This window comes from Haliaeetus leucocephalus, unplaced genomic scaffold (assembly GCF_000737465.1).
Source record: "Haliaeetus leucocephalus isolate CR32 unplaced genomic scaffold, Haliaeetus_leucocephalus-4.0 Scaffold752, whole genome shotgun sequence".
Classification (NCBI taxonomy): domain Eukaryota; kingdom Metazoa; phylum Chordata; class Aves; order Accipitriformes; family Accipitridae; genus Haliaeetus; species Haliaeetus leucocephalus.
Window position 1 is genome coordinate 3107624 of NW_010973188.1, and position 22112 is coordinate 3129735.

General features: G+C 37.3%; 1 protein-coding gene across 2 annotated transcripts in view; it reads right to left on the reverse strand.

Moving 5' to 3' along the window:
* Positions 1–22112, reverse strand: part of LTBP1 (latent transforming growth factor beta binding protein 1) — a 204793-nt gene that overhangs the window by 135412 nt on the left and 47269 nt on the right. Inside the window, exons 3-4 of one of the 2 annotated variants that reach the window (XM_010581212.1) lie at positions 20332–20507; positions 2725–2892 (exon numbers count right to left, since the gene is read on the reverse strand). In XM_010581212.1, coding sequence (XP_010579514.1) covers positions 2725–2892; positions 20332–20507 — 344 coding nt within the window. Of the gene's footprint in view, positions 1–2724; positions 3270–20331; positions 20508–22112 lie in introns of those variants that run through there. The other variant, XM_010581211.1, reaches the window with a different exon arrangement.

A 22112-nucleotide genomic window follows, 5' to 3' on the forward strand; every position in this document is an offset into this window, starting at 1 on the left:
GAATCTGAAATAACCCATAGAAAAACTTGAGTAGCTTTAGTACAGGCACTGCAACTTACTCTCTGAAAATAAAAAATGTTTATGGAGTTCAGCACAAAGTTTAAAACAAACACAAAATTTTACTCTGGTTCATTATTAGAAATAATGGATTATTAAGAACAAAGCAATGAGATGGCTAACTGCAATCTGTCATCAGAGAATCTAAATTCAATCTCGTGTACTAGAATGCTGCTCCTGCTACAGAAATGCATTTAGATCTAACAACCTAAAGCAGTTTCCTAAATTCCCCACTCATAGTAGTTATCTATTATTATTAATAAGAGTTAGTTTTCAAATTAGGACATATGAATTTATCTTTCCTGGGTTTAGGAAGAAAAAATACTTAAAAAAACATACTGAAAAAGTGCTGTTCATTGCTTTAAGTACGTATTTTCTGACACAACATTCTGTTTCATGGTTGCACTTCTAAAATGTCAAATGATCAGAATAAGAATTTCTATGCATTTTGGATAAACAGTAAATCAATAAGTTTAGAACAGAGATTTAAAAGCAAAAAGCACAAGTAAAACATAATACAGATGTTAAAAATATAACAAAAATAAATTATCTCAGAAGACCCAAATTACTTCTGCTTTATGTATCAGGAGACATCTCTATTAGGACAAGCCTAAGCTAATGAGAGGCACTAGTTAGAGAACAGATATAAAAATTATTTCAGTAGTATATATTTTAAACCCCGATTCAAAAGCTCTCAAGAAACTGCAATCAGTGAAAGAACTCAATCTACAGGTGTAGGATCTCTCCTCTCTGGTTATTAAGAAGTTAAGTTCACTCAGCAATTTTATTTTTAACTGGAGAGCCTTGAAGTCACAGTTTAGACCTCTTTCTTATTCCTCTTCTGCAAAAATGATATGCTTTTGGTCTTTTAAAGGTAATAGGGAAGACAGAAAGCTACAGGCAGGTTAAAAATCCCTATACATGTGTAGCAATGTGTTTTTATACATTTTTAAACATAACACTCCCTTATCTTTCCATCAAATACTATTATAGGCTGCTTTTGTTGAATATTTCTAGCAGCCTATTGTACACAGTGCATCACAAGCTGCATGGCCTGAGGCCAGGAAGGAAGGTGTGGAACACGTCTTCACAGGTCAATTTCCACTCTCCAAGTTTTCAAGTATTTGAGAGAAGGTCATGTTACAGCACAGATTTACATTGCAGACAAATTACATGGCTGCCTGTTCACAGCATTTCATAATTTCAATTAAAAAAATGAGGTGAAATGAAAAGAGGGGAGAATAACCTTATCCTTTCACAGTAGTCAGAAAATTAAACAAAAATCTTACTTAACTGTGGTTCTTGCCAAAACATTGGTAAAAATCTGTATTGACAGTAAACACAAGTTTAAAGTATTTGATTTACCAATCCTTTACAAAAGCCTTTTCTTTTTTAATGCCTCAGAACAACCATAAATAAACCCAAAATGTGCTGTATTGATCTTTTAAAACAGTTTTTATTATCATTAGTTCAAAACATATATATTTTTACAATCATGCATATTATCAAGGAATGTGTTATTAATTTCAAGAGCTTTCACCCACAGTCTGATAGTCTAGTAGGAGGGAAATGCTCTTTGTATCGTCTGTCCGGATGAAAAGAAGAATAACTTGAAATAGCTTTCTCCTCCCTCGGAGCCTGAAAAATAGTGCACTTTAAAAAGGGCAGTATTGGCCAGCATCAGCACTGCCTGACATTATGTTTATACTAGACAGAGACTAAAATTACAATGTTCATATCTGGCATTCTTTGAGTACAATTTGGCAAAATAATTAATTTTAAAAGTTTTTTCAGAAAACAATACTACGATATTTTCAAGATAACAACAAAATACTTTCCAAGAGCAGTTAAGGATATCATAATGTGAAACCACAAATTTAAAAGTTTTTAGGTATGTATCCTTATATCTGTGTTTCTCTTAGCTTACAAGACTAATACTTGCACACAAATTCCTACCATGATATATAGTGTACAGTTAAAATATACTAATCATTATCCTAGATAGCTTTCAGGATTTGTTTCAACGCAGTCAAGCAGTTGTAGGGTTTAGACTGGCATACTGCTGATACTCTTACTGAGCAAGCAGAAAGAATAAACATTAACAGAGAAGTGACTGCCTTCAATAACTTCAATTGGACTTAACATTATTTCAGTTTCTAAAAATGACAAATAGGAAATCTGATTTACTTTTAGAAGTAAGAAAAAGTTTTAAGCTGATGTATTTTTAAAAAGGATTGTAGTTTTAAGGAACTCCTGAAAAACTTTTTGTAGACAGATTCACTGTGTTAGCTAGATTTTATGAGCATTTGATACCTATTCAACAAGCAAAAAGAGGAAATGGAACTTTTTGTGGAACTTGACATTTTCTCTATTTACGAACACAAACTCTGGGGGAAGAATTTTACTAAAAGCTTCAGCTTAGCATGTTGTAGCCCTGCAGCTGAAATTCAGATGAAAAATATGGGAGTTTTTTTCTATGACACAAAAGGAACTTTTGGGAACATTTCCGAAGGACACCAGAAAGCTTGTCTAACAATGGTTCCTACTCAGTACAGTCCTCCAAACAAAGAGTAACAGATGCACAACTGGTATTAATAACAAAACATCTCCTCCCTCTGTTAGTCAAGAGAGGACAGCTAAGGACAAATACAGTTTCAGAGTACTTACCTACTCGGAAGTTAGTGGCTGTCAGAGTGTCAGCAGCATGGCCGTTTTCACTAATAAGGGTGGTGGTATTTCCCTTCTCACAGTTGTTCTGACAGTTGCCTTTGGTACAAGTCACTTTGCAGATGCTGGGTGTAAAGACCACCTTGATGCGACCAGTGTGATTTCCCACTGTCAGCGGAGGCAAAGAAAAAAAGAAAAATAAACAGATCACTTTAGTATCCATTGATTTCCTTCAAAAAGTTTTTGGAAAAAAAAAAAAAGGCGGAGGGGGAGAAAAAGGCGACAGGTCTACAGGAGGAGGGCAGTCTGCAGTGCTCTCTCTCATAGATCTCCAGTGGTGTCTCTGAAACAGGAGTAGGAAGCTTAGCAAACAGAACTCTGGGATCCACTCCAAAACCACATTTAAAGTCAAGTCACTGGAGTGGGATTAGTAATCACAATGCTGCACTTTATTCACAGGCAGACAAAGAGCAATACCAAGGGCATGACAGCTTAAATAGCCAACCCTGACAGGCAGATGTAATGTAAAGAGGCTGGCTGTGCACCTAGGGGTGAATAAACTCTTGTGTCCTCCTGCATACTTTTCCTGTTTCTGCACTTATTAAGTCACTATTTGTAGCTCGACCTCTGGAAATGTTTTAGGCATGCGGCATGTCTGAAAACATCTGTCTCAAATCTCCTGGCACCCCAGCCCAAAGTGGTCAAACCTTGTGACGCAGCTGCCTGGACCCATTTTTTCACAGTTTTTTGGCACTATTTTTCCACAAGGATTTACATATTATAGACTGAGCTTTGCTGTCAGCCTTTGTTTAAGTAATAAATAGCTCAGGGAAAAGGGTAAGTATCAATGCTTGAAAATACTGGTTCTAAGCTCAAAGATTTAAAAATGGCTAGATTCTCTTTTTTTTATATAATTCCTTACAGTCATTTTAAAAACTAATGTAACGAAGACTAAGCAAACACTACGTTTATATTAAGCTAATTTAAAGAACTTTTTATTAGATAATTTCATTTAAAAACAGATGTATTTGATCCCACATCTAACAGCTGAAGACAAAAAAGAGATTAAAACTACTTATTAGGAAAATTAGGGAAAAAGAACAGAATCCATTTGCAATTATCTAAAGAGAAAACAGTTTGTCCTCTGCACACTTACTAATAAATTCAGCAAGTTCTTGTAAATGTATCACAGCATCTTTGTGGAAACTATTAATAAATGCTTTCATATCAAACCTAACAATCCCAAGAAACAACACACAGAAAGAGAAAAAAAACCCTCATGTCATAGAAATAAAAATGTTGCTGGATAGTTGTCTAACCTAGTTTATGAAATACCCTCTGGACAAACATTTTTTTTAAAATCTCAAGAAAATGAAGAAAATCTTCCCACTTCAAAAGAATATAAAGCCTTCTTACTTCTGGCTCTTCATAAACAAATAATTTAAAACAATTGTGCCAACTGTTTTGTCTACAGTAAAGGCATTGCTCTATTTGAACAGCAGCTGTAGTACAGATGCTCCCACCTTATTCTCCCTAAACAATAGTTAGAAAAAGCACAGCCCAGACAGACACAGGAATAAAATATTTCAATTAAAGGCTAGTATTGTGATTTTAGTCAATTTAGAAGACAGCCTGGATTCTTGGATGCCAAGCATTTCTGACAAAAATTATTAATACGCCTTTCCCAATGAACAAACTTAAGTGGCTTGTGAAATGCTGAGCTAGAACTTCTAAGCTTTCCCTTTGTTAAGCACAGCTTCACAAGCAATACTGCCATCCTTGTATTTTATTTGCACAGTTTTATATATATCTTTTCCTAGAAAAGGCCAATCCATTTTATATTTTCAGATGTTTTAGTAACATTTTTCCTTTAGGATGTGATCTAATTAAAAAAACATAGTTAGTTGAGTCACAAAAGCCAGCCCTGTATTGGGGGACCCACACAAGTTTTCCAACTTAGCTAAAAAAAAAAAAAAAAAAAATTGGCTTTGCCAGTATAGATGGAACTAAACCATGATTTAAATCTCCATTATATAGTATTCTGTATTATGTTGTTGAGTGCTGAACTGTAGCACAATTTGGGCACAATGTTTATGACAAAAAATCATATTTTTTAAATAATTCTTATTACATAGTTCAGATTTTACCTGCAAAATTCTGTAGCATAATTTTTTTGGTAGAAGAGACACCTTAGTATGAGACTGAATGGAAACTGTGAATTTGCCTCTCACCCCTTTTGGGTGAGAAAATGTTAGCATGTAAGTTTGGGAGTAACAGCATACGAACAGCAGTTGAATAGTACCTTCAAAAACACAGGCTAGTATCTACAGAGGTAAAGACTATCTATGAAAGAATACTTAATGCAGCTTTTTAGGGAAGTAAGAAGTCTGAAAAACAACATGATGTAAGCCCTAGCCCCTACAAATATTCAAATAATTATTCAGCAATGCTTTTGCTATCAAACAAAATCAATTCTCACATATTCCTGTTTTACTAGTTGCAAAGAGCCAGAAATAAGACAGCTTCATATTCTTTTGACATCTTTCTCAGATTTATGAAAACTATAATGAAACCATTACTTTCTTCTCCTTCCCTAGCAGGCCACAGCTTTTAAATTCCTCAATTCTTCTGGAGACATTTAGGAAGGATACAAAGCTAATGATGCCCTCTGAGCTGAAAATTGACAAGTGTATTAGGAGGTGATTCAAGGCAGAGACATTATCTTCATCCTCTGTAGTTGTACCTAAGTAGACAGTACTATCCTCACACATCCTAAAGTTTAAGGACCTTTACAGTGAGCATAATACATGCAGGTTTAAATTGAAAACAGACCATAAACCCTTCTCCTGAAAGGAAGCTTTTGGCAGAAACTCTGCAAGGTTGAACTCCTGGACATCCTCGAACCCTCTCCCTTTCTTCTCTTCTCTAGTTTTTTCTTCTTCCTCTTCTCCAAAGAGGGCGTGATTTAATTCTAAATGAGAAACTATATCCTTCAATATCTCTTAGCTGGTTTGCCAGTATTAATGTTAATAGCCACAATTTCAAGCTAGAAAAAGCCCATTACTGCTATAGTCTTGACCTCTCTTGGGTTTGGGCTAGTTCATGTTAAAGAAGCACAGTGCATTTTTAAGGTAGCATAAAGATTATTTTCCTTTTTAAACTCCAGAAGCTTTACTGATGACACCACTGTGACACAGACATCACAAGATCTGCAACTTAGATTATCTAAAATTCATTTCTGGAAAACAATGGCGGTGCTACAGCACTGCAACATAACTGGAATCATTTTTATACAGACAGAGAGAGAGAGAGAAATGTATCAAAAACTCTTCAAAACTTATTTTAAATATGTGGAAATGAAACACCTCACTCTGCTCTTAAGTATAACACCAGACTGGAGAAATACAAATGCGAGACCAGATAAATAAATGATCTTAATGAAAGGCAACAAAAAAGCAGAAGACGCAAACACCGAACAAATAGCAAAGCTACTGAAAAAAATGGCAGAATAGAGGTAAACCCAGATTGTTGTTTTAATAAGGATAGGACAATCAGGATTACTAATATTGGCTAAAGTTTCATCCCTGAGCTAGGCAGCAAATTCACAACGACAAGGCTCAGCCAACTGTGCCATAATCCTGCCTCATAGTCCAGGCTCACTTACACCTAAGAACTCTTAGATACATTTGTCAAAGGAGATTAGTGGAAGAATGTACCCATAATTTCCAAAATCTGTGAAACCCTCTTGAGCCAGATTTAAAAAAGAAAAATGCCTGGGTAAAGTGATGGGATTTGAGTTGAAAATTGGCACCGCATGCATATGATTTTCTTTCCATTTCTGTAAGTCACTATGATATAATATTATGAACACAGCAAGCTCCTGCTGTGATAAATTTATGATTTAGCAACAACTGCAGGAGAAATGGAAAATATAAGCAAAAGGATTTCTTCATAGAATCCCTTCTGCCCCCACTGTCCATCATGATAAACTGATTTTTTTTTTTCTGCATTAGCAGAAAAGGTGAATGAGTTAAGACAAGGCAGGTGGCAGGTTTTAGGTCCAGGTGGTCACAACAACTCACAGAGCCATACCTGGACAGACTTGTATAAAGGGAAAGATTCCTCTGCAACCTCCTGGGTCTCTTTGTAATGCTACTCAGCCTTCATTTCTTTCTAGAAGAACTTCTATGAACACATTTTTTTTCTTGGTTTTATGGCTGCCCTCACAGTTCCAGCATTCTGCAAAGTTTAACTAGACAGTATTCAATAGCTGTAGAGGATCTTCTAAGATTTGTGGCATGTCCCTATTTTGCAGGAAGACAATGGGCTAGCAATACTAGTGAAAGCAGAACTGGTATTCAGTTAAAAAGATGACTACACTGTACTGTTTCATAGGTCAAGTGGGCCGAAGAGAAGAAAATATCTTAATGTGTTGAAAAAATTATTATGTTATTGTGTGTGTATGATGTTTTTGTGCTTCACAGTGATCTAATCAAAAGGATTCACAATAAAAATCACAAGCAGTGGCTTATGCTGTGGACTCGGCTGGTAGAGCTTACACATACCTCTCCCATAATCCTTGCACAAAACTTCCGACTTTACTTTTAGAGGGGTTTGGGGGTTTCTTTGTTTCTTTGTTTGTTTTTAAATACCTTCACTTATGACAAATATCCTGAGGCAAATCTTCTCAGGAAAAAGAACTAGGCAAACTGTAGGCTTTCCATTAGTACCTCCAAGAATGATATACACTACTCTGTTTTCATGACATCCTACTTCTGCACTGAACCCAGTATGCTTTCATACGTGGATCTACACAGAATCTCATCAAACCTGACGATTCTATTGTAAAATTACATTTTCTTCCCAAAGACAATAGATTATCTCAGGCAATTTCATGTTTTCAAATGATAACCATGATGCATGAGGAGAATTTTGGAATGAAAATCTATCTTCTCAAACCAAAGCTGATAAGCTTTTAAACAGCAAATAGATTCAACATTCTAAATTCTCAGATGACCAACTCTCTCTCTTTTTTCTTAATTAAATGCTGACAGAAAAAAAGGAAAGAAGCAGAAGGAAATTACTTATTTCCTAAAACAGGTATCTCCCAGTTATTTCACCAGTCCACCTGCTTTAGTCCTTACTACTAGATACACTTGTTTAGCCAAAAGGAAAGCTGACATTGTACAAAAATCAACCATGTAAGTAAAATAATTAAGCTTTTAGAACTACTGTCGAATGACCTTTTTACACTTTTGACAATACATGAGGAAATTCTGTCTTATCACCACTTAGTCATCAATTTAAAACAAACAAAAACCCCCACAAAACCTAGTTCCCAAAGATCAGAACAAGTTGAAACTTGGCTATCATACATCTTAGGTATATCAGCATCTGGAATATTTACTAATGCTAAGAGATAAGAAAAAAAAAAAGGAAAAATAAAAATAAAAATAAAAAATAAGAAAGAGAGATTAAAGACACACTAGATTCACATACAGACCAGAGACAGATGTTCCCTAAATTTCAGATTACACGTTGAGAGGAGTACAGCCCTTGCTAGGCATAGAAAGGACTGAAAGAGATTCTGAGAAATCACCTGATCTCCTCTCTCTTCTTTTTCCCCAACACAGGATGAAACAGCAGGATTACACAAAACGTTTGTCCAGCCTATTCTCAAAACTCTTCTATTATATGCAGATTCCACAGCCTCCCTAAGGAGGGTATTACAGTGCTTCAGCCTTTCTTACTATAAAGGTATTCCTAATACCTAACCCACATTTCCCCTGTTGCAATTCAAGTGTATTATTGCCCTGCCTTATCTACAGCAAACTCTGATAAAACCTTCTTCCTCTGTAGATCAATTTCTAATGTACTTGAAGACTGCTACCATGAATGTCCCTCAGTCTCATTTTCTCCAGACCAAAACCATCGAAACTTCTTCAGTCTAACAGGCCATACGTTGCAGACCTCCATTCTTTCTTGTTTTGCTTTTGATACCACTCACTTGGTGCTCATCTTTCTTCAAATATGCTGTCCAAAACTAGACAATACTGCAGCTGAGGCCTGATCAGTGTTGGGGAGAGCAGCAGAATTACTTAATACAGCTTACATTAAATGCCTCTGTTGGTATAACTTATTTTTCTCCCCCAACAGTGCACTACTGATACTTCATACTCAGAACCAGCTTGCAGGCTAGGTCAAAGGGGCACAGTTCTCCCAAATCCCTTTCTGTTGATATGGATGTCATCCCAGTGAAGTGAATGTGGAACATTCCTTACACAACCTTAGCAGGACTGAGCTCAGACCTTACTCTGCTCTAAGCATGGGAGTAAAACCTTCTGCATTCAAACCTTGCCCATCTGAAAACCAGACAGAATATGAACCTCATTCTTTCTATAACAGTCACAAGCACAAACAAGTCTGAAAACTACATGGATTCAAAAAGGCAAGGCACAGCTGCTGGGTAATTTCATTTTTGGCTTCAATATACAATGCCTATCTTCAGGTAGGGCAGTGCATCTTTGCACTTTCCAGAAACTTTGTTACAGTACACTTGCACACCTCGCACCCAGTTCTCTTTTCACAAGCACTGGGAGAAATTAGACATGGCAATGAAATTAAAAATAAGATGACCCAGCTTTATTTCATTCAAGATTCAATGCCTTCTCTGATGCTTAAAAGTACTCCCCACAGCTCTGCATGACGTGAGGTGTATGTGTACATACCCACCCAGTCAAACATTTTGAACAAGAAGGCAGTATGTCAAGCTGTACTTTATTTACCGTGTCTAGACAACTACAGCTACACAGTATTGACATGTAATTAATTCCAGCATTCCTTCTACTTTTTGTTTTTTTTCTGTAACTCCTTATTTTTGTTGCTTTTGTATGATCTTACAGGTATTTCATTAGTTAATACAGCTTAACCTTTGATATTTTGTCACTTTTCAAGTACTCAGTTCTATTGCCTTTATGCAAACCAATGAGGCTTCAAAGAACAAAGTATGATCCAGCTACCTATTATGACAGTACCCTAACAGCGATCTCCACAGCTTCTTTTTGTTGCCATTCTTATTGCCACCATTACTACTATACACACTTCTCTATATACCTATTCTGATTAGCCTTGTCACTACATCTTCACATCATTCCCTCCTTCTGTCATGTTTAGATGCCCCTACCACAGTCTTCTCCCTCCAGTCAGAAATGAGCTCTCAGACTTCTTGCTTCTACCACACTCTTGTTTCTTTACCCTCTTTTTAAGCCCTGCTTGCTTCTTCAGCATCCTTGAAAGACAGGCAAAGAAATAATTCAGAAGACTTGATGCTTCCAAGGTAAGGAAGAAGATACCTTCTTTTCAGTTATCTGGAAAAGCCTTTTTCCTTCCTGATTATCACATGGATACAATCTCTTCCTTGTTCCCTGTCACAGAAGAGAAAAGAGGGACTTCTGCTGTTTTCCTCCTCACCAACCCCACCACACCCCAAAACCCACATAAAATACAGCAAAATTTTTGGTCTATTCTAGGAGAGGCAAGTAACCCACTTTACAGTTCTCTTTATCTCAGTTTAAGATAGAATGAAGGTAAACAGCATATTATTTGAGTAATTTACTACAGCAAAACTTGCTCCATTCAAGTAGGTTTTCTTCATTAATTTTGGTAGATTCTGACAAACTCTCTGCTGTCTACAACAGAGGCTTGTTATGTTTTCTTTTATGTGGATGGCTGTCACTTAAATTATCAAAAGAGCACATGCAGGCACAAGTGCTGAGATCGTTTTGAAAGACATTCATAATTGCATTTAAATGCCGCCCAGGAGCCCTTTGCTGATAAATTCTCTGACACAGCCTTTTTAGAGCAAGTCAGAGGAATTCACAGTAATTACAATCATTTTTGTCCTGTGCAAGTGCATAATGTACAAATCACACATAGATTTGAAGCTGGGATCTGTCAGTAGGTTTTATGAATCACCTTTTGTCTTCCTTGTTTTTACCAGCCCAAAGGTTCTCTACATGTAATCCTCAAGACAACGAACATCCTATCTTGAACTACAGCCATTTTCCATGTTTAAAGCAATTTAAAAAACCCTCTAATTAATAGTTGGTAATGAGAAATAGAACTATCATTTTCCTTTACATAGTTTCAGATGTTCCAGAAAAAGGTACCAACCCAAATAAATTAACAGAGACTACAGTGTGGTTTGAGATGTCCGATGGAATAGCCTCAATTCTATTCAATTAAGTTTATTGGGGGATAATTCTTTTAATCTGTTTTTTTTTTTATTTGTTTTAAAGGTATTACATGTATACTAGATCCACAAAAGGATACAATGCTAAAAAGCTTAAATTTTAGCCTTGAGTTATACCACTAATCAGTCCTAGGTCTCTTGTACAAGGGATGAGAGAAGACAATTGCATGGAGCAAGGTGCCTAACCAACACACTGAACAAGAATGTGCCTGACCCACTAAACAGGAAATGCTGAGGACATAAGACTGCTTAGTTCAAATCCTTTTAGGGTTCAGACACATTTCTTTGAGGAACCGGGTGATGCTTCACTACAGCTATGTTCCAAACCCCACCATGACTATAGTGTAGCACTCCATAGGGAGCTTAATCCTGCAGGAGAGTTTAACAAGGCTTAGCTGACAGCACTTCTAAGGAAAGGCAGGCAGACAAGTGCTTCAGCTGCAGGTCCAGGTGGGAATTAAGCAAAATATTAGCACCCAGATGGCTTGTCTTCTTCAGAGTGAAGCAATTCTCCTGAAACAGAACTTCCAGCTCAAGAGTCTCATGCTTGAAATTTCACATCCGTGCTTCAGGTTTGGGGCTGGAGACAGCTCCAGCTGTAAGCAACCCAGAACAGGATTCAGGTCCACAAGCCTTTTTTAACTCCCATTCAAGTTATCCAGATTCTTAGGTACCTAAAGCGTATCTGGACCCAAAAGGCTTTCACTTGAGGGATACAGGAACAAAAGCCAAAAAGCCACATTTAGACATGAACATACATCTAGGACAGAAAGCCATTCTACACAAATCTCATCTCATCTCACAATGCTTAAAAAGCAGCAACGACTTCACAACCCACCACAAACAATTTTCCGCTGATGGAAGCTACTGCAGGTACAACTGCAGGAATTCCATATTCTGATAGTGAAGTCAGCATCTTTACACACAAACTTACAGCCATACAGAAGCTCAGTTGCGCACAGATGAACAGACATTATTAGCATCATTGACACTTTACTATTACCAGCTAAATACAACCACTACTGTCCACTTTATCAACAGGACTCTTTCAAGAAGGTCTGAATTAGACCTTTAGACACTGGGAACGAGACTTATTCCCTCCTGATCTCGCTCATCTGAAATTATGCATTTTGCCCAAGATAATTATCTAGGCTCCTTTAAAAAATCAAGACAACAGACTTTTCCCTGCCCTATGATAGTATTACAAGACTTAAGTTGGAAGACTGTTACTTCTTAGAAAATAAATTCTTGAGATGGACACAGTTTCCCCCTCTCAGCATACGTGACTCCCTTAAATGAGAAACCAAGTCTAAGTAAAAGTGTTTACCATTTCCAGGAAGAATAGGGAATAAAGATTAAATTAATTTTGCCTTATTAAGTATATCCACTTAACATTCCATTTCCTCAAAGGAAGCAACTGAAAAGCACTAAGGAAGTCAACAAACTGTAAACAGTGACAAAGGACAGAACGTCATGGAATTAAGTTATAAATTAACATAGCCTTCTCCTCATGCTGAGTCACCATTAAAAATCTTCTCTTTCAGCACTGCATGAAGCCAAGATCTTTTTTTCCCTCTTAATTTTCTGAAGGGGGGAAAAATGATGACAGAAATAAGGATGTCACTGATTCTGAAATCTCAGTTTCACTGGGCATGAAAGGACCTTCTTCTTGCAGTACTTTTTTCATCAACACTTGTTCATTCCTTCTGGCATGGGTGACAGCACTGACAGAGAAGAGCACTTTCACATCTCTGTGAGTAAAACCAGACTTAGCTACTTGCAACAATCCGAACCAATTCTTGGTATCCAAGACTTGTATCACAGCAACTCTGGAGTTAGCCTAGCTAAGGGACTTTTAATGTTTAATTGCGTGGGTTCAGTTGGTCTCTATATCCAGCTAAATTACTATTTTTCAAACACGTCATAGAGGTTTTCCCCTACAGAATTTTCTGGAAAGCCTCTTCTCTTTTTCTTCTTGAGAAATCTTTGGTTTTGGAGCCAATTCTCTTTCATCACAGCAGTTGAGATGCATTTGTCTCAGTCTGTGTTTTCCCCTGGCTATAACACGTTTTGAACTGATTTTAATTCCATTTGCCAGATCACCAATCTGTTTTTCCAACATTCTTCCCCACACTGCTGTTTATCAGTCTTGGCCTCCATATTTTAAAGTGTAGAGAGATGATCATTCCTTTTTGGGTGAACGTAACATTTAAATTAGTTCCTATAAAAGCACCAGCAGCCTCTGCCTGTCACGCAGACATTCAATTATTGGTGAGCTCAGGGCCATAAAATCTTTTTGGAGTCCAAAGACAAAAATACAGTACTTTTTTGGGGGTGCTGATTTACTGGCCTCCTCAATTGTGAGCCCTTTATGGATACACAAACAATCACGAAGACAGCTTAGAAAGGCTATTGCTAAAATGCCTGCAGCTATAGTATATTGAGAAGAGCAGTTTGTATTTATAGAGTTCTTCTGTCTCTGAGGATTTCAAAGAACTCCATAGTCTTTTATAATTGCCAAATAAACTATGTTCATTTGTTAAAGTTACTTTTTTTTCAGAATTTGTCACTCTACTTTTTAAAGCGAAGTACACGTGCTGCTTGATTTGCTAGAATTAACTGCATTAGCATGAAACTAGTTAAGCCACTTCTTTTATATTTTGAGTTTAGCCTCTTGTTTCCAAGTCCCACTGGAATTCAACGCAAACTTTAAATGGCTGTTATGAATTGTCATGCCTTTCAATAGCAGTATGGGTAATGCTCTTAAATGGGAGAGAGGAAAAGGATGCTTTACTAAAATTGTTCGGGTTTTGTTGTCAAAAAAGCCACAGTGTTGTTTGACCCTGATGCTGACTGCACTGAAATTTTTTCTTAAATGTTTTAGAATGTCCCTGAAACACCCCCCTGCCTTTTGCAGGGGAGCAAAGGCTTTGAACACACATGCAAATGTTCTGCATTTGAGAAAAAACAAAAAAAGTCCCTGACATTTATACACTTACCACATTCCCTTATTTGCATTTGATTATGTACAAACTCAGGAGCAAGACATGAATGTCAGTTCCCATGAGTGACCGCAGTGAATTTGACTCTACATTCCCTCCAAATAGATTGTGTTGTGATTTTTCAGTTATTTCTGCTTGTTAGTCTTCTGTTCATTCTCTTTTCACCGACCTCACTCTGCTGACTATACCATGTTTAATCAGAGTATAGCCTTAAAATCCCTCCCTTACCTCCAAATTTCCCAAAACTTCTGTTTAGAAAAGTTGCCACTGTTCAACTCTAATATCCATCCATACGTACACAGGCAGAAGTTATAAGGAACACAGTGCAATGCTCTAGGTAAGGCAAGCCAGCAAGAGAATTATTTTGTTGTTTATGCAGAGCAATTCCACGAACAAATACCAAGGGTGGAAAGAATATCTGACCCACTGAAGACCTGAGGAAGCTTTTCCCCTAAGGTCAACAGATACTGAATTGTAGTAGAATGTCAAATCATACAGACGCATTTACATGGAACACATGTCATATCTCTGTATGCATTTTTTTAAACTAAAACATATATGTATTTTACAGCTGTTTACCCATACTTACTGATGGGGAAATACTATTATTATGATGTAAGTGTCACATAGTGAAGTCAGAATGGTGCAATTTCACAAAAATAGTTTAAATTGGAATTTCAAAGCAACACCTGTTTTTGCTTAAATCAACCTATGAAGTCATCAGTGAAACCAGCATGTGTAAATTATGTATGAGCTTAAAAAAGAGCTTCTCTAAGTTATCAGTGTATTATGCTTCCAATTACAGGAAAGCTATTGTTATGCCAAAATTGTAATAGTATTCTGCACATCACAGTTCTAAGTGGTGGGACATTTTCTTCCACATGAATCTTATTTCATGTATATAAACGTATGTAAAATTATGTTGTAAAATATGAGGCAATATATTGTATCAACAGTTAGAACGGTTACATAACTTTCATATGATTGTTTCAGCTTCATCTTTACACAAGGATTTAACTGCTGCCCACAGAACCATGTGCAGATTCTAAAAGTCTAATACCCGTACATGCATACTTGTCCAACTTCAAGCAACAACACACACAACTAAGCCATAGTAGGGTGCTGCAAGCCTGTATTCACTAACCATTATGTAACCTGTACTCCTTAAATTCTAGACATGTTTTCATATTCTACCTAAAACAGAGACAAGCCTCCTTAATGCATTTTATAAAGAATTTTGGTGAAGACCAGAAAGACCCTATCTACCTGAAAGAAAGGAAGAAAGCCTTCTATATGATTTAATTGTATAAACTTAATACGCAACTTCAATTCCAAAATTCACATGTGTTGTATTGTCTTCCTGAATAAAGAGATTAGGCTCATTTTCCTTCTTAAACTTATACTTAACTTTGGGATAACTTGTTATATAAACACATGCTTTATTTAGTGTACACAATGCCATTCCAGCCATGGGTAAGGTACTCTATACCTACTCTTGAGTTTTCGTTTTGCTTTTAGTGCAATTTCTGGTCCCCTCAGGGGCTACTTAATATATTTTCACAACATGCCTCTAAGACAGGGAAGTGGTGGCATCATCACTGTACACATGGGGAATTGTAGCCCAGTGAGGGGTGTGCAAAAGTGTCCTACACATGCAGGCAATACCAGACAACTGATTTCAGAAGCAGAAAATTTCACTTTTTTCAGCTCAATGGGCAAAATGCACAATGCCATTAAAAAATAGCCCTCAACAGTCTCAGGCTGGAAAATGAGGCATATATTTAAATGCTTTTTCTGAAGAAAAAGCCAGGGAGCTCGGCACTGATGTTTAGAGGATCCATGCACAGCTCACACTGACTAGTGGTTACTATTTAACAGTGCCATTAAAAGAGTAGTGGAAAATGTCTGAGGTAGACACACCTGAATTACTGAAAGTATCATCTTCCTTTCTGTTTTATAGACTACTAGGTTGCAAATAGAATTTTACAGTTGAAATTTCTGTGCTGATGCCATTACTACTGTTAGATTCTTAGAGGATTTTTAACCCTGAGGTTTCAAATATTCAGGCAGATTATAGGTCAAGTGTGCCAGTATGTACTTTGAAGAAAGCAATGCACCCCTTGAGAATTACTCTGGAGTTCATGGTGAGCTTATATAAGATGGGCTATTTGGCTGCCCTCGCCTACGTATTGAAGTATTTCTGATGTTTACATTACAAATGTTGAGAACCACATGATCTCATCCTTTTCAGTTTTTCTTTGCTGATCATATCAATTCCGCTGCAAGCTTATTTTCATTACTATATATTCAGTTTTCCTACTGGTGCTAAACCATATTTATACTTTCTCTGAAGCTGTTAGCCTATCCAATATGAGCTATTTTCCTTTGCTTGAGAAGGCTCTGAATTTCCAAAGCCTTATCCTTAAGTTTTGGCTAATTCTGCACAAAGACATCTGAAGATTAATTTGCAGTAGCTTAAATATACCAGCGTACTGATTAAATAGAATCAGATGGATAGATGCTTTATAGTGTAATAACTTCAACAACAGACTATTTAGAAGCATGAGAACAGAAGAGCATTTCAGCTCTGAAGCACTTTAAAATTATACAATGCCATATTTATGGGTCCTGATTTTTCTCTCTTTCCGTATTAAATGTCGTATGAGCCCTTTGAAAAAAGCAATATATGGCCATATAAATAAAACTGTGTTACAATACTAGGCATAAGGAGACAAAGTTAATTATAAAGGAAACTGTGACCATTCTGAAAATTTGAATGAGTCAGTGAACTCAGAAAATGTTTAAATTAAGTTCTTTAACATTATTTCCAGGCTGAGTTTTTGGTTTGTTTTGTTTTTAAAAAACAAGACTTTTTAAAAATCATTATGAACAATTGTAACAGCCTCCCCCCATTAGGCACAATGAATGAGAATTATAAATCTAGCACTAAAGAACTTAAAAATTTTATGCCAGTTTTATAACTAAGCACACTAGCTAGTCTTAGGAGAAGGCTTATATCCCACAGCACAAAAGATCAAAATGCTTGATAGTAGAAGTGCCTAATGGCAGGTAGCTGCATTTCACGTCCCAGAGTGACTTTACATGCTATTACTGTAACCCCAATGGCTTACTGAATTTTCATGTGATATATAATTTCACAGTAAAATTCAGTTTAAGAGGCAAAAAAGTACAGACTATTTTGCTGTCTTTAATAAGACTACTATACTGCATGTTCTGAAAGCTATCAGAGAAGTGATGCTGCTTATAAATACACCAGAGCAAACGTTCCAGGAGGAACTTTAAATGAATTTTAATTGAAAAATGTTTGATGTGACTAATCTTAAACATTTTTTCCCAAGTATCTCCAAAATCTGATCTGGCAACACTATAATGGGACATTCAAACATGACTGACTGTCTGTGAATCAGAAGATGCCCAGAAGCACCTGCTCAGGGTTGACAGTTTTCTTCCCAAACACCATTAGCCCACATCTCATTTGCCTCTGCCAGGACAGACCTGCCTCTAAAGGTATCTCTGAACTGACAATTGTTCCAGTTTCAAGTTTATCCATTTCATGTTACAGGATTGAAATAATCTGTAGAAGTCCAGAAAAATCAACACCAACTGCAGCTACAGCTGGAAAAATAAATTTATTCTACGGAGTGCATCTTTCACAGATGCAAATCTCTGTCACAGTATTAATACTTTAAAATAAAATGCATAGAAATGCTCAGAAAAAAAACAACAGAATTACTTGCTTTGCACCCCATATTAATTGATAACTATGAACTCTTAGGCAATGCCACCAAGTATTATCTGGCTACTATTTCTTCTCTTGTCTGAAAAAAATTATTTAATGATAAGGAAAAAAAAAAGTCTTTAAGTTTTCCTTACTAACTTTATGGCTTTTGCTTTTTAATAAAATTATCACATTTTTCCCCTCTTCCTTTTCAAATATGTCCGCATTGGCATCGCTGATTCCTCTTATTTGAAATAAGAGGCTCTGCCATGAAACAAGATTATACATTTAACATCAGTGACAAAATACCATGAGATCATCAGCCACTCATAAATTTCCTGATATTAACTAGACAACGAATGGAAACCCTGCCATGAGTGTGATGTAATTCACAGCAGCTCATCCCTCAGTTCAAGACAGGGCTAGGAACTGCATATTGATGGTTATCACAGAACACCTGACATGAAACTTCACATCCTAATCTTACCTCACTGTAATTAATTCAAACATCCCTAACATTAAAATAGTAACAGTTGAAGTTTAACATTCAATTTTATGGAAACAAGTAGTCTCTATCTTTGGAGTCCATTCCAGCACCTCTAGAAACCAGAAGCCACCCTAAAATAGATATGGCTGGCCATGTTCTAGGTTTCCTGTTCAGGCTAGGGATACACAATCTTAAATTCTAATAACACACAGCTTAAACTGCACTCTGTACTAGCAGATACCTAAACTGCTTCATCAGAAGTTAAAATCACTGACTCCCACCTCACAAATGTGGAAGTGGAGGTAAAATAGGTAAAGTGACCTTTTTCAGGCTGCTCAAAAGCCCTATATCAGAAATTTCAACAACATACAAATAACCGCAGAGTTAATCCTGCATTTTACCTCTGAGGCAACACTTAAGTCACAGCTCATCTTATCAGGCCACGAGAACTGTTCTATCTGTCCTTTGGGTCTTTTAGGAATCATAAGCTTTCTGATAGAGGTAGAATGTTTTACTAACGCACTGCTCACTGAGGGGCTTCTTCGGATTTGATAACAGATACTCTACATCTTCAGCTCCTGGCTTCCTTCTCCAAGTCATGTCCCTCAGAGTACTGTAATTAACAGAGGAGCTCCAATAAGCTAGAAAGAGCTAGAAGCACTGGCTCCTTTGTCTTCAAGCTGCATGGAGTTACCTCCTTATGCTACGATAGAAGAAAAAAAAAAAAAAAAGAAAAAAAAGTCTTACACAACCCATTCGTTTGGTGGCAGCTTGGTACCTGCAAGCAACACTGCATGTATCTAAGGTAGACTGATGCAAACAGCCTGAAAGAAGGGTGCAAAAAGTGAAGATATTTTGGCCAGAATTCAACCAGCAACAGTTACTCCAAGTACTGGGAGAACTATACAACCTGGGATTTGTATACTCTTTGGCTAGCAAGAGTCAGAAGAGAGAGATACAATCCAATCCTAGTGGCCACTAATATCTTGTTTGGAAGAAAATTACAGATGACTAGAAGAAAAGCAATGGTGTCTTATTTGCAAAAAGGACTCCCGGTTGATGTTGACAATGTGATTAAATATCTTCTTGAAGCTTCTAAGAAAAGGATGTAGTGCTTTGCAAGCAGCATACTTCACCACTCTGAAAATGTTAATCGAAAGACCTCTAGCTGCCCACTGTTCTTCCCATTAGGGCCAAGATTCTAATTAACCATCGATGAACTTGCACTTGAGGAAAAGGAAGCAAAGGGTTGCATTTAAGTATAAATGGACAGACCATAAAGATGTGCAGTGCAGAAACACAGATACTCACACAAAGAAACCATATTTACAGATTCAGAAGGAAAGCCTCTTCCCTAAATCCTCAGCAGAACATACTTCTCTGTGCTACAGCAGAGGAAGTCTGTCATGAGAGTGCAAGTACCTTAGTTCTCCATGTTAATCAGTCCATTATTTAACTGCAAGAACTTTTCTCCAAATCAAGCCAGGAGACGCTCTGTAATACCTAACCCATAATTCATCAAGCTCTTCATCTTTTAAGCCAAAACTTGTTCTCAGGCTTCCCACACAATGGGGCATGAGCCAAGGCCACAAGCTGGGCACCTACACAATCCTTTTTTTATAAATATGAAGCAGAAACTCTCATGCAGCCTCCATACTGTGCAGAAGTTCATAAACACATAATAAATTCAATATAGAGAAAAATCATCACCAGTGAGACCACAATCCTGGACTGTAGCTTTCCAAGAAGAATATCCATCATACTGAAGTAAAGGGAACTGTCATCTTTTGCTGACTACACTCATGGTTATGCCTACTCCAGCATGTATTCACAAAGCACCTTTTATCTGAAGGAAAAACTATCATCTAGAAACAGCATTAGATTCCAGCAGTGAATCAGGTTCAATTTTTTCTTCATCCAGGAAATCTCTTTTGCCTCTCAACAGGATGCAGAATGCTGGAGCATTTGCTAATCTAAGAATTATCTCATGTTTAATTACTTTAACCTTTTTCTGTCTTGAAGTGTTACTGCAATTCAGATGAACAAAAGAAATTTTCAAGATCTTAAAAAAAAAGAAAGGGGGGGGGGCGGCAGGAGAAGAGAGTACACTTTTTGAAGTTGTACTTACATTGAAAAGGTGATGCAAGTTGATCTTGGCCCAGTCTCAGTGGTAATGAGCCCTCGGTGGACTGTTCTCCTGAAATCACTTTTTTTACTGGATAATATTTGGGTTTGATCATATATTCCTGTGTTTGGCCATGATGAAGATTCATCATCAGTGTCTGAGATGAAAGGGGTATCAACCTGTTTAAGGGGAAGAAAAAACAGAAGAGACAGAATGATATAAGAATTAATAAATTAGACTTAGAAACTACTGGTAAAAAATTAAAGACAAATTCATCTGTACTCCAAGTTCTCAAAATACAGTTTGGGAAACTTACTAGCTTCCAGTTAAACACGTGATTTTCCATGCATTTAGCATTCTCATTGTCTTGTCAGCTCAACAAACACATAACAAATAAAGACTAGAGGGATTATATCACTTCCTTTTCGACATAGCAAGAGAAGTATCATGGACAGCTCAGAAAACAGGGAGGAATGGGAAAAAGCCCTCCTCAAAATCATGAGTTGGAGCTCAACTTTGTTAGCACACAGAGCTTTCCAGGTTGGTCAGAGAAACACTGGTGCATTCAAACCTCTCTGCATTTCTTACAACTGTCTTTTCACACCAGGTATGTTAAGTAGAACCTAAGCCCAGCTGACTTTCCCCCTCTGTTCCCAGAAAATCTGTTCCCTTCGCCACCATACCCCTCTAGCCATAGAGCAGAACACTGCTCCTCTTCCCCTTTTTCAGCCTGTCTCCCATCTCAACAGAAGATCTGTCTCTGTTTCCCAGCTCCACATTACTTTCCCCACCAACTTTCTCTTTACCGGCATTATTGAACATCTCTGACAAATGTCCCATAACCACATGGCTTCCTTTAACAGCAAAACTATTTCCCCTTCCTGTTAAACAGGATGATTCCTTCAAGCTCACTGATTATCTCACTGCTAATCCCAGTTCCTTACTTGTATTGTTATATTCCTCCCCAAGACCTCAGCTTCTCACTGCACAAAACCTTGCCAACTTTAAACAAATTCCCTTCTTCCCCTCTCAAAAAACATGGTTATTTAGTCATCAGCAGCAGTAGGAACCATTTCTTTACTAACAAACTGGCCTTCACTCTTCCACAGTGCTACTCAGCAATAAACAAGCAAGGGAGTAAATCGCGCAGCTCTTAGCCACATGCAGTGAATGAAACTGCGAGCTGCTTTGGGGCCCTGGGCTGCACTGGGCAGAGTTTCACTGCCTAGCAAGTAATAGCACACCAGGTAACAAACCTACTAATAGCAAGTCTTCAAGAAGTTGTAGCTATGTAGCTAGTGTAGATCACACTGTAGAGATACACATTCCTCACAGAGTAGTATCTATTACTAACCTAATAACAGTGGCTACTAGGACTACATTGTCCATTGCTCAAATGAAGGCAAAAAGAGTGGGAGCTGTAAGCCTCCATCACTTCCTTCTCAACTAAAGGTCTGTAATACGTTTGGTCTGCAAAAGTGGAAAAATGGGAAAGTGACGGATGGTTGTTACAAATCCCATAAAAGAGCCACAGTTCTGCAGGGTAAATAACTGTCCTCTGAGCATAAGGCCTGGGCCCTGTATCACCAGAGGACAGCTGAGCAGCACTTCCCCACAGTGGTGAGACTGAAGAGTTTCAGCTGAGTGAGAAGTCAGATTATTATTGTATTGTTTTCCAACATGTGGAGCCTCAGCCAGCCCCTATCTCCAAAGCGATGCCTGATTCCTTAGTCATGTTATTTGAGGATGTTTAGTAACCCCTGTAGCCAATGGATTTGTGGTTA